Source organism: Ammospiza caudacuta, chromosome 3, assembly GCF_027887145.1.
Source record: "Ammospiza caudacuta isolate bAmmCau1 chromosome 3, bAmmCau1.pri, whole genome shotgun sequence".
Lineage (NCBI taxonomy): Eukaryota > Metazoa > Chordata > Aves > Passeriformes > Passerellidae > Ammospiza > Ammospiza caudacuta.
Window position 1 is genome coordinate 36,391,461 of NC_080595.1, and position 17,153 is coordinate 36,408,613.

The 17,153-nt window shown below is 44.4% G+C and overlaps 1 protein-coding gene across 1 annotated transcript; it reads right to left on the reverse strand.

The window, feature by feature from the left end:
• Window positions 1-2,086: 2,086 nt before the first annotated feature.
• HNRNPU (heterogeneous nuclear ribonucleoprotein U) lies at window positions 2,087-16,655 on the reverse strand. Its single transcript, XM_058800891.1, has 14 exons — window positions 15,729-16,655; window positions 14,786-14,897; window positions 14,591-14,664; window positions 12,139-12,278; window positions 10,463-10,562; window positions 9,294-9,406; window positions 8,630-8,893; window positions 8,251-8,370; window positions 7,517-7,645; window positions 6,982-7,150; window positions 6,208-6,447; window positions 5,755-5,957; window positions 4,634-4,705; window positions 2,087-4,212 (listed from the first exon to the last, which is right to left on the reverse strand). Exons 1-14 carry the CDS (start codon window positions 16,459-16,461, stop codon window positions 4,159-4,161), a joined length of 2,523 nt encoding a protein of 840 aa, XP_058656874.1. The 5' UTR covers window positions 16,462-16,655; the 3' UTR covers window positions 2,087-4,158.
• Window positions 16,656-17,153: the final 498 nt, after the last annotated feature.

Sequence of the window (17,153 nt, forward strand, 5' to 3'; positions counted from 1 at the left end):
AGATGGCTGGTGCCTAGCAAAGCAGAAAAGCTGCACAAAACTAACCACTGCTCTGTCATTGTTCAAAGAGAAGGCCTCCTCCCCTCTCCACCTGCATGGGGGCTTTGCCTGGGATGAGGATGTGCATGAGAGAGGCACTGCTCTAACTTCACCACGGCCAGGCTGTTACACGTCTGAGTTACAAAGCTGCTCCTCTGGGTTTCACTTGCTCCTCAGCAGCTTTTTCTGACACCCTGGAGCTTTCCCCATCCACAGTGCTTTGGGCCAAGTTGTCTCCAGCTGTACTTACTCCTCCCTTGCTAGTTCACAAATACAGTGTGTGCACGCTTCTCTGCTTGGGAAAGCCCAGCCCCTGGCAGCTAACATCTGCAGAAGTGTCAAAGTATTTCATGTCTCTGCAGCTCAGTTTGATTTCTTGTGGCTTTGCCTGAGGTTGCCCTGTTAGAAAGCACTGGCCTAGTTTTTCAAAAGGTCATGGAGAAAGAAACTTCCTAATCTTAAAATATGACTTAATCACCTATTTCTATTAAAAGCAGTGCTTGGAGTGTTGCAAGGAAAAAGAAAATAGTGGCTTACATCATGAGTAAGAATTTTTCTTTCAATGCAAGTGGCTTGGACTGCAAGGACGTAGCCAGAAGACTGATTTAATTCATTCCACTATCACAAAAAGTGGGCACAGCGTCTAAAACTCTCCTCGCTGCTGGGCTGTCCTGCGGTAGGCACTGAAAGGAGCTCCCGTGCAGGTGCCACTCACACCGAGCACCGCACACAGGCGGCAGCACTGCCGGCTCCTCCCGGTGCGGCAGGGGAAGCAGCCCAGCGGCTGGAAAGGCCGGCTCCCGACAGCAGCGCGGGTGTGGGGACAGGGATCCCAAAAGCCACCCCAGAACCAAAGCCTGGCCCTGATGTCCCGCAGCTGTTTACAAAGTCCTCTCACGCAGGACACCGCCCTCGCCAAGAGCGTGGCGTGTCGGGGAAGCACCTCCAGGTACACAGCGTGTATCCTAGCGACTGTAACCAGCAGAGGCAGCAATACAGCCGGAGTTTGGTTGTTAAGCGGGCGCTTCCTCCCGGACACGCAGCGCAGCCCTGCCTTGAGCCTGCAGCCCGGCCGCACGGCCCCCGCTGAAGGATGGCTGGGTGAGGTGGCAGCGGCTGCATCCCACAGGGCTGCAGGAGAGCCCCAGCGCCACCGGCACTGCTGCCAACAGCTGCACAGGCACCACGGGCCATGGTCCCACTGGCAGAGCTAAGCCCGAAGCTATCCAGGTTTGTACTCTTGCAAGGGAAAAACCCCATCTCAGGTAGAAAAAGCCAAAGCCAGTTTGCACTCCAAAAGGAAAAGCACCCCAAAACATGAACCCAAACCTCAGTGTTGCAGGCCACTGTCTGTACCACCGCCACCAGCAGCACGGGCCGCTCTAATCCAAGTACTCTGCTGCATGTAAACAAACCCTTGCAAACTGTAAGGAATCACTGAATGTGACAGATGGCTCAGCCCTCTCCTTCTGGCCATGTACTGCCGTGCTCTCCTTACCCTTCTATAGCCACCAGCTAAGTTTCATATTGTCCCTTCTAAATGCAAACTGTGGGTATTTTAGTGTTAGTGACTCTTTAGGCAACTGCTTCTCTTTAAAAGCCATTTTCACATGGCAAAATAAATCCCTTCTCTACGAATATACAGAGCTACGTTGAGAGTGAGTGTGTGGGCAGACCCAGGCTGCATACACGGCTCCATGCAAGCGCTGCTCTCCACTCAACTGTGACAAATCACGACCAGGATGTATGTGGACTTTTCCACCCCCTCTCTGAGCTACACGTGTCCCAGGTAGAGCATGTGCTGAAGCTTTTCTGAATTCTGTTCCTCAGATAGTGCTGAACTTACCAAAACAGCTTTTGTAGGGAAGGAGTATTTTTAATAGAAACAGGATACTCCTTTTTGAGTGTGAGAGTTGAAGCATCTCACGTGTGGCTGTTTCGTTGGGGTTTTTTTTAAACACCATACAGCAAAGAAACTGAAAACAAAACATCCCAGACTTTTGAATTGAAATACAGGCTTTACAACCACATAGTAAGTGTAGGCTCTTATATTTTAGTTTAAGACTATATCATTTTATAGAGTACCAAAATAAGCAAAGGATCAGCACTCCATACAAAGTGTTAGTTCTTGTGAGGAGGGTAAAAGGGAAATGGATTTTAATTACACTAAACTTTTTTTTTGCAAGTCTAAAGAAAACTCCATTTCAGCAAAACATATTTGGGTTTCAATTCCCCAAATTTCATTAAATAATGTTTCTTTTAAGACAATTTACATTTTTCTCATTCAAAGTAAAGGGATGATTTAAAGCACTATTAACAAGGAGGTGGTGCTGTTAATGTTTAATGTCAATATGCAATGGCATCTGCTATAAAGGCTAGAAGAGCAACACAAGCTTATCTTTACTTCTGAAGACTACTAGAAATTGACTAACACTGGAGAAAGGTTTCAAGCACAGCACACGAGCTCTAGGCTGCTGCCAGGAAGCCTCTGCTTGTCCATACACTGCCACGGGGACTGCCAGCACCCTCCAGGGCCCTGATGGCAGCAGTGCCACGTGCTCTCACGTGTACCCCGCGTCCCTCTCACAATGGGTACATCTCTTCCCTGTCTTACGGCATTAGAACGCAAGTTAGCAGCTAACATTGCCACTACAATTTTACAGAAGCATAAAGCCGAACAAAATAACAGTTAAAACAAATTGAAGCTATTAAACTCCATGACAATCCTTCCTCCCGTCCTACTCCCTGTCCAAATCCTCCTCCTGCTCCTTCCCTAATGGCTATTTTACAATAGAGGTTAAGTGGATTTACATGATGCAAGCGCAACTCAAAGACTTTTGCCCTATACACATAACCATGTTAAACTGTGAATTATACATGTGATAGATCTCTAACAGAGCAACCACCAGTTTTTTAAAGAAACACAAGTATTTCAGCATGTACAGTAATGAGTTTAAAACTGTCCAACATTGTTGCTTTCATACATTCTCTTCCTCTTTATAGCATTAACGGGATTTTAGACCTTGATGGCGACAATCCCAAACAAGAGTAAAATGAATTTATTTTATTGCAAACAAACGTCTAGAGTTAAACTTCTCCACCCACTTTCTTTAAAGAGAAAAGGAATCAGCAGGCTAAGGAGATACACCCATTTGAGAATTGACATGATTAAAAATTAAGATATAAAATGGGTGACTCACAGTTTCATTAGCTTACAAAATGGTGGAGGTAACTACTACAAGCACACTAGGTATACAGTATTTTGTGGGGAAAGAGTTATACAGACACACAGCTAACTTCATATAGATCCCATTAGACAACTGGATTTACAACAAGTTTTGTTTAATAAGAAATGGGCAAAGCCAGCTTCTTTTCAGAATCAAAATGCAGAACAAATGGAAAAAAAAATTATGGTGTTGTACCTTCACAAGTTTGAGCCTCCACAAATAAAGCAACCGAGTTTTACAACTTTAAAGAGCTTCTACATACACTCCACCATCACTATTTAGCCTCAGGTTTCCTCTTTGCCCCCAACATCTTATTGAGTTCCAAATGTTACAAAAAAGTCCTAGTTATTGCCAGAAACTTTTGCCTCCCCCTCCTCCCCTCCCCACCCAAGAGCTTCATAGAGAGGATGGAGTGTAATAGGGAGCTTTACATAATCTCATGGTATTTGAGGGCTACTAAGATGCCTCCATACTAATCTGGTTGCTAGCATTTCTATCATATTGTGACATGACTCACGACTGTTTCTTAGAAATTGGGGGATAGGGAAAAAGGAGAAAATTCTTTAATAAAAAGACACCAGGTACAAAGCAACGTTTTACTTTTGTTGTGGTAAAAAAAAAGTCACATTTTACAGATAAAATGTAGAACCCTGAAATACTGACACATTCTCTTTTCGTGCACAATGCTGAGGTTCTCTTACGAATCACTTTAAAACTGCAATTAAAAATGTACAAAAAAAGAAAAGAAAAAATCAACCCACAAAGCTTCTAAAAAAGGAACCCGCAGGCACTTCCTCTTGTGGAATGTTTAAAAAGTTAGCCTACTAAAGAAAACAGTCGACTTCTTGTGAAGGTTTTGGAGAAATATGTATCAGTTCATTTATTTGGGTATTCAATAATATCCTTGGTGATAATGCTGACTCCATGGCTTCTGACCCCAGAATTGCTGCAACAGATTAATAAATAGTTAGTTTTAACCTGCAATCACATAATGGTTAAGTTTCTTACTTTGGGGGGAAAAAAAAGCATTTAACAAATGTCTAGTTCCCCTGGAACTTGAGAAGATTAAAGTCCTCTCCAACAGCAGCAAGCTCCTGAACAACTGAAGGCAGTTAAAAGTTCACTTCACAGCAGTAATGTGAAGCCAAGTACTACATACCATTAAGAACATTAAGCCACAGCTGGTATTTGATATATCAAGACCATCAAGGCAGATTAAGTTTTGCACAGGAAGCTATTTATAGTGATATTACCTAGCATTAGAAGATTTTGCTATCCACTTTTGACTATGCATCTCTTTATTTTAGTCAGCATTTTACAACATTCAAGTTAACAATCAGTAAAAAGGTAAAGTTGGGACTACTTACACCCTGCTGCCACTGGTTGTAGCCCTGAGATTGGTTTTTGTAGCCACGATTATTTCCCCTTCCTCTGAAGTTCTGCAAGAGGAGAACAGTTTTTAACTACTTTGTCTAGATGCATTTTTAGCAGTGTCCTAATACTGATCTTTATTACCACCAAAATATCGCACACCATATAGAAGTACCAGCTCCAGGTTAATAGAAAAACACACCACCAAAACCACTAGAATACCAAAAGCCTCTTTTCCTCCCCTCTAAGCAACTGCTTTTTAAGCACAGGGGCAAGAACCTTAGAATTAATAAACCAGCTCCAACTGTTGTTGCCTGGTCTGGAAAGCTGGCTAATCCAGTTTTGACTCACCCTATTTCCAGCTGCTAAATGCACCAGGACAACTAAAAATACAAGAGCTTGTCTATTTTTAGTTAGGAAAGGCTGTAGTTGCTACAAGGATATGTTATCTGATCAGACAAAAGGATATGGGTCACACAACTGAAAACAGACAAGCTAGCCCACAAAACTTCAACAGAACTTAAGGTACAACAAAGGGACATTGATACAAGTAGATAAAATTTTGCTTTTCCCCTGTTTGTCAGTATTAGGCAAACCTGAGCCATGTTTACTGGCTTGGGCTCCATCTGCTGGCTCTTCAGTAATCCCAATTTTATTTTTCCAGTAATTCCACCAATATTCCATCAGGTAAGAGCTAGCTAGTGTGTCTTTATTAGTCACGTTTGACACCAGACACCAAAACAAAGATTCTGTGTGCAGAACTATTTTCAGAAAGTTCTCTACGTGTTTGATAAAGATACACTATGACCCTCAGGCCAAACAACAGCTGGGGAAGGGGAAGAACCACACAAAAAACCAGAGACCAGCCTTCACACACATGTGGTAAAAATCTTCAATTGTAACAGGACAGAGGTACAGCCCTAACATGAGCCCCGTGCATCAGCAGTTGTTACACAACACTCAGAGCCCTGGGCACATGCATTAAACTAGAAAGGCCTTGCAGCGTGCCATCAGTGTAGCACCACAACCAAGTCTGTGACTCCTCACAGGCACCAGAGCTGTCAACAAAATCCAAAGTACTGCAGTTCAACTAGTCAGTCCCCCCTCAAAGCATCACCTGGTTGTAGTTTCCCCTGTTGGGCATTCCACCTCTGTTATAGTTTCCTCTGTTTGAGTAGCCACCTCTGCTTGGAAAGACAGGGCCGCGAGGATAGGGGTAGCCAATCGCTCCGCTGCTGCCACCGCCACCGCCGCCGCCTCCACCGCCGCGCTGAGGCATGTTGCCTCCCCTCCTGTTGTATCCACCACGATTGCCAGGGACTGCAAGGGAGAGAGTTACTTCAATCAAGTAATTGTTAGGTCTTACAGATTTCCTACACCAAGATGAACAGTGCAATCCAAGGTCTGAAAAGCCTCTCATTTAGGATGGACCATTAACTTTGTACTAAAATGTCAAACTTACTGAAATTGAGATCAAGGCTCCCTCTACATAATAACTGCAATGCAAGTACTACAACCTTTCCCCAGCAGCAGCAACCTCCAGAAGTCACAGAATTATTCCCAGGCTCACCTCCTCCTCTGAAGTTGCCCCGCATGTTGAATCCTCCACGTCCTCTCTGACCCCTATTAAACTGATTTTTATTGCTCTTCTTGTTCTTCTTTGAGCCAGTGTTCTGCTTCTTTTCTGGCGGAAGAGCTTTCTTACTTTCTTCTTTATACTGTTCCAAAAGCTTCTGAGCTTCTTCTTTTTGCAACTCTACATAGATTATTTCATCAAAACATTCTGCTACCTCTGGCAGTGTGAAGTTCCCTATAATTGCAAAAACACTGAGTATTCAGCATCTACATGCAGATATAAGCAAAGCCGCAATTAAACCACCTTTCCCCTATTCTTCCTCCCACCCGCTGCATCCCCCCAGCATAGGGACAAAATTACATAATCTGAGCATTTAGGAAATGTAACAGTGACAATGGAAATAAACAGGTCTTCATGGAGTTGCCAGTACTGTTCCAAACCTTGAAAACATTCTGCCTATCTTTTTTTTTTCTTTTATAAGCCTCCACTCAGAACACCAGTTTCTGCCAAATATATCACGTATATAGGGCACTTTATGCCAAGACAGCTTTGTGCATCTGCATGAAGCGTATCACCGTAACTGAGTAGTGTTAAGGACTGCAGCAGAGGGAACACAATATAGTGTTATCCTACCAAGTTACAATAGTCTTCCAGTTTTGTATAAGTACAACTGTTTAAGATAAAGTGGTTTTTTAGACTTCACGTTTACTTAATCCGTTAAACAGATACTCAGCATCCTAAAACACAGTATAGGATTATGTTCCATGCCTTTCATTTTGAGAACTGCATGCTCTGGAAGATCTTTTCCCTCCACCTCTGCCTTCTTTTGTGTTCTTTGCTTGTAGTCTTCATCTTTTGGGCAAACAACAACTGCTTTGCGCTGGAAGCCTGCAAACAGGCACATTTTTCTCCTCTGCGCAGCTGCAGACACATTTGTCTGAAAAAAATGCAGTAACTTACTACACGTAGCTGTCATTGTAAGAGTTAAGGAAGTCAACTTATGGTGTATAGACTTCACCTCTACAAGAGCTTGCAATGAAGTTTACAAATAACTGGACATAAAGATGCTGCATAATGCAAAGTTACGAGCTCGTATCAATGTGTTACAACACTTCCTCCCACATCCCATAAATCTAGAAGTTCAGACAAGCATTTGTAGTAATATCTCAACTTTGTGGCCCCTGAATGAGTAGTAAGTCAGTAACTGAAACAACTGCTATTACAATATAACTTTAATCCCAATTAATTACTACAAAACAGCCTATAGAAAATTTCCTTAACCGTTTTTCACTGAAGCTTCTACCTGATCCAAAATGAAATTCCGCTTCTTGCGAGCTGCGATCTCAATGAACTTTCCAAGACACTGTGGAGCTCTCTGCAGCAGTGTGTTAAGTTTTCCAGTGTCTGCCATCTGCCGCTTAAAACCTGCAACCTATGGAGAATTTCCCAGAGTTAGTCAGTGTAGTCCTGATACATATGGCTGACATTCTTTGCTAAATGCTTTCCACACACTTCAAGGGTTGTTCAATTCAAGGCCACAGCTGCTGCAAATTCATCACTGAAATTCTCAAATCTCCATAGAACATAAGAGATTTGTAAACAAAGACTCCACAAGAATCCGTACTGTTCAGTTCAAGGTATACGCCTCACAATACTAATTCCAGCTGAGAACACTGATGTATAGAGAAGTAGAAATACATTCAGTAGTCAACAACAGCTGACTATTTCTTAAATTTGACCACAAAAAAGCTTCTGAATCCAGCCACGTGTGAATTCCCATCTCAGCAAGGTAATAAAATCTTTACCCAGAACCATTAGGTTGGGAAAGACCTTTGAGATCACCGAGTCTAACTAACACCACTCTTGTCAACCAGACCATGCGCTAAGTGCCAAAGCCAGTCTTTTCTTCAATACCAATGCTCACTACCTAACTAATAGCCAGCTTCTTTGATATCAAAGAACCCTATGGCAGCCAAGGACCCTGCATTTACAGCAAGTTTTCAATATATCAAGAAATAAAAATGTCTTATCACTTACCATCATTTTGTCCATAATAGTATTTGTCCCAAGAATATTGTATTTTCCAGGATTTGCTGCTGCATGTTTGGTAACCCATGTAGTCTTGCCAGCTCCAGGCAAGCCAATCATCATCACCACCTATGACAAAAAGTTTTGTATTTGAGATACTAGTTCAAAGATTTTCTTTAATATACAACATAGCCCAGAAAACCTAATGCATGCTGAGCGGGGATGAAGGGGTTGTGGGGGTGGGGAAGGTAGTGGTAGTGAATAGGTCACAAGACACTAAGTATTAAAGCAAACAAAAATGTCAGAGTGAGATGGAACAGTCTCCTGAACTCTAACCATTTCCATCCATGTGCTTTAACAACTTTTGAGATCATCAGAAGAAACTTACTTCACAATCCTTCTTTTGCTCAGGTCCCTTTGGTCCTCGGACCCTATCCTCCAGGGGGACCTTCTGGATGAAGGTGTACTCCTCAGGTACTGGGAAGTAGGGCTCCTCCTTCTGACCAAAGTTAAACTCAACTGCACAGTTATGGCAGAGAACATGTGGAAAGAGTGGTCGCCCATCAAGAACTTCCTTGCTTATTTTGAATGCAACACCAAGCTCTTGTCCATTCTTGGAATATGAGAGCTCCACTTCATCACCATCAAAATTCTGTTTTTCAGACAAAGCATTATTTTGGATAAAATTAGCTCACTTTATACGGTTAATTAATCACTTCACTCTACTGGCTATGTTCACTCAACTTCTGTAACACTGTTGTTTCATAAAGGAACTAAAACCAATTTTCTCTTCTAATGAGTCATTATCAATGATAATTTTGTTCAAGATCTCATTTTTTTTAAAAGGCCTTATAAGACATTTGTCCACGAATATGAAATTATGTTGTCAACAGTCACTGTTAGTAATAGCTGCCGTTTCTACTGCCTGCCTATGTTAAACAACTTGTCTTGCTCACATGATTTTATGTATTTGCTTTACTGCTTCTAACATCAAAGCAGTCTAAAAATTCAAGGATGCTTCCCCTCAGAAGAAAATATAAGTGAAAACTTACAGCAAAACATGCAATCACATCATTTTCATCAAACTTCTCACCAAAGTCTTCAGTCTCACAATTGCATGTCTTTATTCCTTTTAGAGAATAACCGTAAGAAAATTCCTCTTCACCTGAAGGAACAATTTAAACTAATTACAAAAAGGCTTTTCCTTTTAGACATAAATCACCTTACAACTACTCAAATAAGCTGCTGTTCAGAGTATTTTTATTAATGCCAAAACATCTATGACACCCCCCAATAGCTATACAAGCTCATTCTTCTATTCAATACTTTCACTTGAGATAGAACAGCAGCGTTTCCTCATCCCTGTTCAAATGCTTTACGCTGCTGGTTCCAGATTTATGCTCTCAATAAAAGCTGAACTGTCAGATAAAGACACGAACAAGTATTTTAAACTGTGAAGACCTGATTACGCACTGGTATACTTGCTGTAACGTAGTCAGAAAGGCTTTCTGAAGTTAGTCTCCAGGAGCACTTACCCCTCCCATTTTAAAGGGAGTTTAGCAGTCAGCCTATGCAACAGCTGAGGATGAAGCTGCAAGGAACAAGCTAACAGGAAGTGTCAAACACAAGGACTCAGGTGTGACTTAAGTAGAAAGCTGTTGCTGAGGTCAGAACACACCAACTCACCAATATTTCCCCCAAATATGTGTTTCAGCAACAAGTTATAAATATTATTATCATCATTTTTCATATATGATGAAGTTGTACTTCTTTCTTTCCAGCTATTTTCAGAAATAAGGATTTTCCCACCGAGCAAGAAAAAAGATAATGCAATTACCATGGGTTAAATTTTATACCATGCACTACCCTTTAGAAGTGGAGGGAAGGGCAACTCCCCTTTTCTACTTTTGACACTACATGAAAAAGACAAATTTTTTTATCTTGTCAAGTACTTAACAATATTCTCCATAACCCATACATAATCATTGGAAGAATTAATTCTTAAATTAGGGTCCTAACCCTTACATGCCTGAATATTTAATGACTTTATTTGGTCCTAATAATGAACTTTCTCATACCACATTCAGAGAATGACTCAAATTAAGATCACTTTTCACAACATACAGATTACAGTCACTAAGCTTGTTCCCCCTGCTTCAGGAAAAAACAATTTAAACTTCAGCCACATCAACACAAAAGCAATTAAACATTTAAGTCTTACCAAGCAACATTCCACTTGTGTTCAGTGACCAGCCAACTCGCACTTCATGTATGTCAATGTCTTTTGTATACAGGTGTTTAACAGGAATCTTTTCTGTAACCTATTTTTAAATTATTCAGTAAAAGGTAAGCAGTATTTATTATACACTAACAAGATGGAAGAACAAAAGGTAACATTTTGAACCTTTACACTTTGGTTAAATCTCTGCAAAGTTTAAGTGATCACCTTCAGCAAAAACAAAACATGACCAAGAATATCAAACTGCAGCTAGTGACTAAACAGTTCTACCTCCTGACTTAGCAATGAAGATACCACAGATCTTCATCACTTTGTCACAGCAGTCCCTTGTCAGTGGTCAAAAGCCTTAAGTCCTATTGACATTGTATTAAAATCACAATCAATACAAATATTAAAAAAACAGAGTTGCCATGAAGTTGAGACTAAAAGTAAATTACTTGGCTAAGAAAATGTGCATTGTATTAAAAAACCTGCTTCTTAGAGGGAAAGTATTACACTATCCCTTTTCTCTGTGAGCAGACTTCCTGGGCAAGCTGCCAGCTTCCAAACAACATAACCAGATTAAAAAAAAAAAAAAGGCAACAAACAAAAACACCCCAGAAACCCCAACAAACCACCTAAATGCACTGGAATCTACATGCAGCCAGCTGTTTTTTAACTGTCTTTAGAAACTTTACTAAAAGTAAAATGGAAAGCCCATCAGTATCCTATTAATCTCTGGAACTATTCCAGTCAGGTGACTGAGCTGAAACTCGTTTGAAAGCAAACAGGACAATAAACAGTGACATAAACTTCACTTCACTGGCCTTCCAAAGTTACAGGTATCAACAGATACAGAAATCACTGCATGCAAAAGGTAGCATAATGGGATCACTACCCAATTCTCATGGTAACAGCTACATTTGAGAGCACTAGGGAAGAGAACAGATTAATATACACAGGCCCATCATATGCAAAGAAGCCTTTAACATTGCTAAGTCAAAAAGGAAGAAGAAAAATAAATTCAAGCCTTGTGGTTTTGCTCCTCTTCCATTAACAAGCTGGAGAAATCAGTTTATTAGAAGGCTGATTGTTCTTTGCCTTTCTTACTCTTCAGGAGAACTCTTGTTCTCAAAATTCAACTAAGTGCTAAATACTCACATTCAATGCATCATGTCAGAGTTAATGATGTTGAAAGGGACCTCTAGAGGTCATCCAGCACAAATCCATGCCTAGAGCAGATCAAACTAAAAGACTAAGCAGAACCAGAAAGGACCGTCGGGATAATTAATATTTCTTAAAAAAAATAAGTCAAGCTTTCAGTAATTTTCAGAAAGCACAAGCAAAGTTCTTCTGAGTAGAGAGTATAAAAATACTTCCAGTGTTGATGCATGAGATGACAAATAGAATTAATGATTAAAATATAAGACCAAAAGTCTCATATTCAGAACAAATGTAGTGTTTTGTGGGTTGTTTTAAAATTTCTGTTTTTTGTTTGTTTGTTAAATCAAAGTTATTATAAAAGAGAAAACAGTTTTGCAAACTGAGCCATCTTCTTTTAAGAGAAGGCCGTTTAAGAGTCCTGTTCACATCAGTTTGTTTCAACCAAGTCCAAAAATTGTGACAAGTATAAATATTACATTTAAGTATGCAAAAGTCTCCTATAAACATTAACTTACCTTCATCTCAAAGCAGACTTTGCCTTTAGAAACTCCATAGGAGGCTCTCCCTCCAGCCCAAAGGAAAGCAAAGCTTTCCATGGTCAGAGAGGAAGCACTAAACCGGTCTCTTGAGATTTTAAAATGCAGGTCACAGTTATCTGTTAACATAAAAATTATTCTGTTTACTCTGATTACAAAATTAAGCACAGGTGTCCAATTTTATGCATTAAAGATAATGCCAGCTTTTAAGAGTGATTTTAAAGACAAACTGTCAACAAGTACCCAGGATCTTTCAGAGAAGCAACATGCCTAGAAGGAACTGCAGACTGAAGATCAGCCAGAATCTTAGGAAAAGCTAGCTAACCTATCTTCACTTCTGTCACACAAATTCCCTCTATTTTTTTCCATCTGCATCTGTTTGAACCCTCTGTCAGTTACCTCTCTCCACCACACCGAGCCATCGGCATTGTGCTCTCCAGTACCCTCTAGAGAGCAGACTCTGAAGCAGTCTCACTGCTCAAGCCCAAGGGCTGCTAAGAAGTAAATGTGAACACTAATGTTTTTATCTAAGTACTGAATGTAGTCTTTGGTTAATACAGTCAATTAGCAAGTCAAATTAGATTATGTCTATTAAAATAACGGCAGTTAAGTCAGATGCAGATATGCTAAGTACACAGAGTGTGCTAAGAGAACCTACTTCAGCCCAGAAACACGACCTACACGCTGAATTCACCTATCACCCCAAGAACCTAAGCAGAACCTTGGTTTTACAAGCATCTTCTGAGCTGCACACCATGAAATTGCAAATGAATCTCCCAGTAGGTTTCAGAAAAACAATGCCAAATGGTAACAAGAGGTGCAGCATGCAACACTTGAATTCCCCAGAGCAAGGAATCCACAGAAGCAGCTCCAAACCTACCTGATGGTTACAAGAAAGGAGCAAAATGAGCAAAACAGCGAGGAATTCTGTTCTGGTATAAAACCTGCAGGATGCCAGAATACCCTAAAATGCAGCCTGCTCTGTACTACTGGCAACTCTTCTGCACAAGATTTTGTTTTGTTTGCATACAGCCATCCCCAAATTCAAATATACTATTAGTGATCCAAGTGTCTTCTCATTAGTACTGCTAACTCTTATTTGTTGAAAAACAGATAAAATCATAGAGAAGAAACCCACCTTTGCATGCTACCTTTAGAATGGGAGATGAGAAACAGAATTTGAAGTTACAGCTTCTTTGTAAGATACAGGCAATAAAAGGCACTTAAGAGTGGCTAAACCTCTTACATGTCTGGATCACTATCCAGAAGACAGTGCCAATTCATTACACAATTCAGCCTTACAGCTTTGTTTAAATCTTATCTCTAGAGAGTCTGCCAACACTTTAAATCAGAACTTGTCCAGTAACAAGATTTTCCACTAGAAAATGCTATTATTACTAGAAACAGTAATAATGAAAAGCAGTTATTTACTCAGCTATTGGAAAAATCCAAAGCTCCCACAGGAGTGGCTACTCACCAGATTAGCAGCTAGAAACTTGAGACTTAGTTAGCAAAATGTCAGGGATGGCATATCCAGTAATTTACGTGACTGTAAACTAATACCTCCTTCCATTTCAAACCATTTCTTGTGGAATAAAACCACCTGCAACTTCTAACAAATATACCAGACAATGCCAAAAGTTAAGCTTTCCTTCCATGGCACTGTAAGAATCCAACAAGTTCAAGCATTACTTCAAGTTTTCTAATATTGTGCTGAGTCCTTATACTTACCCTCAAGAATACATATGTTAACTCTGCCATAATGGAATGTTACAGTAATAATGATGTTTATAATCTGCCTCAAAAAAAACCCCGTTTGCAGACACTTCTCAACTTCTATGCTCTGCTGACCAAGTCTCTTAGCCATCCCACTTGCACAAACCACCACCCCAAGCCCACACACCCACAGGTTACATGAATGGGTCACTTATGAGGAGGCATTACTAGATTTTGTTAAATTTATTAAAAGATAGAGAGAGCACTCCACTAAATAGGGGTAGTTATGCAGGAAGCAATCTTCCCCAAGTGTATTTTGTAAGCACTTATGCTGCTGTCTCTCACAGCTTTCTGGGCAGTAGGGCTGGACAGCTGTCCCATCGAGCTGTCTGCAGGGTGTTCTATGTGCACTCTACACTTACCCACCTAAGCTTCCACACCAGGTTAGGGTTTTGGTTAAGATTTCTTCACAGAACTGTCTATCACTACAGAATTCATAGGAAAAACAAGCTTATTACTGCTAACATACTCATAGCCTTCTGTTCTTTTGTTTGCTAAAAATGGATGGAAATACAGTATTTTTCTTGTTTTTTTTTAAAGTTACCTGTAATGAAAATCAACAAATGTAATCCTCCCTGTCTCAGTAAGTGTGGCATTAAGATTAGAAGCCTTAACACCACACCTTTCCAGAGCAAAGGAAAGTGTGTTTACTCACAAGTATCAAGACAAACCACTGTGTCGTCAAAATGTTCATCTTCTTCTTCAACAGGTGGTTGAGGGGACTTGGCCCTGAAAAAACAAAACCAAACAAAACACAATAAGGCTACATGTATTTTCACGAAGTTAAAACAACACTCTGTACTCTATTCCCCCTCATCACAAAATGCTGCCCAGCACCAATTCTGTTTACCTGCTATACTTGTTTTCCTCAATGTATTCAAAGTATCCTCGACCATGGTCTTCACGTGGTCTCTTTACTCCCCTCTTCTTCTCACCAGGCTTTTGCTCCGTTTTACCATCTCCTGTAACAGAAGCAATGAATAATTTACATCACTATAAGTTTTATTTTAATTGGAAATAAAATCGGTATAATGGTTTCGACTTTGCAAACCGCAGCAAGCTACAGCATGAGATAAGCAGTAACATCTTAGAAAGGAATTTTACTATGTTATTAAGGTAAAGCCCAGTATGTTGAATTTTCACGGGAGACTCAAAACTAGTCGCCAATCAGAAATGATTTAGCAAACGGAAGTCGCCAATACACCACGTAGCAGCCAATACGGCCCTCAATGTTATGAGCCCCACTTAAACCAATCACAAAAAAAAAAAAAAAAAGAAAAGAAAAGAAAAAACTAAAATGATAAAAAACCCTCCTGACCCGCCGCGCCTCCAAACCCTCACCACCCGCCCACCACGGAGGCAGCGGGACATAGCCAGCCGCTCGCAAGGGCACCGTGCGATGCGCACGACTGCGCCTCCTCCCGGCGGGCCGCGGGCGGGAGCCCCAGGGAAGGGATTCCTCCTCCTGCTCCCGCCTCCATTGTACCGCCAGGCCTTCCCAGCGCCATCCCGTGCGGCGGCGGCCCAGCCCGGAAGTGACGTCAGGCGCGCCCCGCGCGGCCGGGCGCACAATGCACAGCGCGCCCCAGCGGCCCCTCGGCCGCCCCTCCTCCCGCGCCCCTCCCCCGCCCCCCCGCCGGGCCAGCACGAGGCGCGGGGCCGCCAACGTCCTCCCGCGCGCGCCCCGGAAACCACCCCCACACCCCCCCCCCCCGGCCGGGCAACCCCCGTCATGGCGGGGGGGCTGGGATTAATGGGCCCCCACCCCGGTTCCCGCCGCCACGCTCACTCACCCCCGGCGCCCTGCGCCCCGGGGCGGCCGCCTCCGCCGCCGCCTTCCGCTTTCTTCTGCTGCTGCTGCTGCTGCTGCTTGGCGGGGCCCGCTGGGCCAGAAGCAGCGGCGGGCCCCGAGGCGCCCCCGGCGCTCTTGCCGGGAGCCTCCTTGGCGGCAGCGGCGCTGCGCGGCGGGAGGAGCGGAGGGGGCTGCTGCGGCTGCTGGGGCTGCGGCGGCTGCTGGTCACCGTGGCCGTTGGCGTCTCCGGCCGCGGCCTCCTCCTCGTCGGCCAACTCGTCCTCCCCCTCTTGGAAACCCTGGTCGTCGCCGTTCTCATCATCCTCCTCCTCCTCTTCCTCCTCCTCGCCGCCCGCCTCCTCCTCCATGGGGCCGCCCCCGGCCCGCTCGCCGTTCTCCTCGCCCAGCTCCATGGCGTCGCCATCGGCGGCCTCCAGCCCTTCCTCGTCGTCGTCCTCCATGGCGGAGGCCGCGGCCTGGCCGGGGCCTCCCCCCTGGCGGAGCTGCGCGGCGCCCCCGCCGCTCTCGGCCGCCTCCCCCTCCACGCTGCCGTTGCCGGGCTCGGCCGCCCCGCTGGCGGGGCCGCCCCCGCCGGCCTCCTCCTGGTCTAGCGCGGCCTGGAGCCGCTCCATGAGCTCAGCCTTGAGGCCCTTGTCGGAGAGGCGCCGCTTCTTCAGCTCCTCCTTCAGCTCCGACACCTTCAGCTTCTTCACGTTCACGGGCGAGCAGCTCATGGCGGCGGCGGCGGCACTGGCGGCTCGGTCCCTGGGCGGCGCGCGGGCGGCGGCGAGCAGGGACAGACGGGCGGCTCTGGCTGTGCGTGCGGTGTGTCAATGCCCCGGCGGGCGGTGGGTGCGGGCGGGAGGCGCGGGGGGTTCGTGCGGCTGCGGGAGCTGCGGAGCCGGACCCGCCTGGCGCCAAATCCTTTCACCGCGAGCTCGCGAGGGAGACGCGCCTCGCGGGGCCGCGCACGCACCGGCGCCGCGCGCGCGCCGCCCCGCCCCCGCGCACGTAGGCCCTCCCGCGCTACCGTAACGCCCGCATTACCGTAAATACCCGCCCGAGCGCAGCGCTCCCCGCCGCCCTTGGCCCGCCGGCTTCCTCGGCGGCGGTCAAGCGGCCGATAGATACAGCGCTCCGGCACAATGAGCCCGCTGCCAGCCACCCCCGTGCCAGCTCCCGCCCGCCTGAGGCCACAGCCCCACCGAAATGCCCCCCCTCCATCAGGGACGCGCATTCCTGCCACAGCCTCGCAGCACCCTGTCCTCATCCCCTTGGCTCCCCTGCGCCCACGTCGGGCCTGGCCCCGCACGGTTTGTTGCGTATGGGCTTAGAAAAGGGGCCTTGCTGCTCGGAGCGGGTCCCTGGCACAGCCCTGATAACGCGGTTATGTAAGGGCAGGAGCGGGAGCGGGGCTGCCCCGTTC

Coding starts and splice junctions, on each gene's coding strand:
- HNRNPU (XM_058800891.1), bottom strand. CDS start 16,461: ATGAGCTGCTCGCCCGTGAACGTGAAGAAGCTGAAGGTGTCGGAGCTG. Junction 7,646..8,250: donor CTATTATGGACAAAATGATG/GTAAGTGATAAG, acceptor AATTCTCCATAG/GTTGCAGGTTTTAAGCGGCA. Junction 4,213..4,633: donor ACAACCAGTGGCAGCAGGGT/GTAAGTAGTCCC, acceptor AATCTGTTGCAG/CAATTCTGGGGTCAGAAGCC.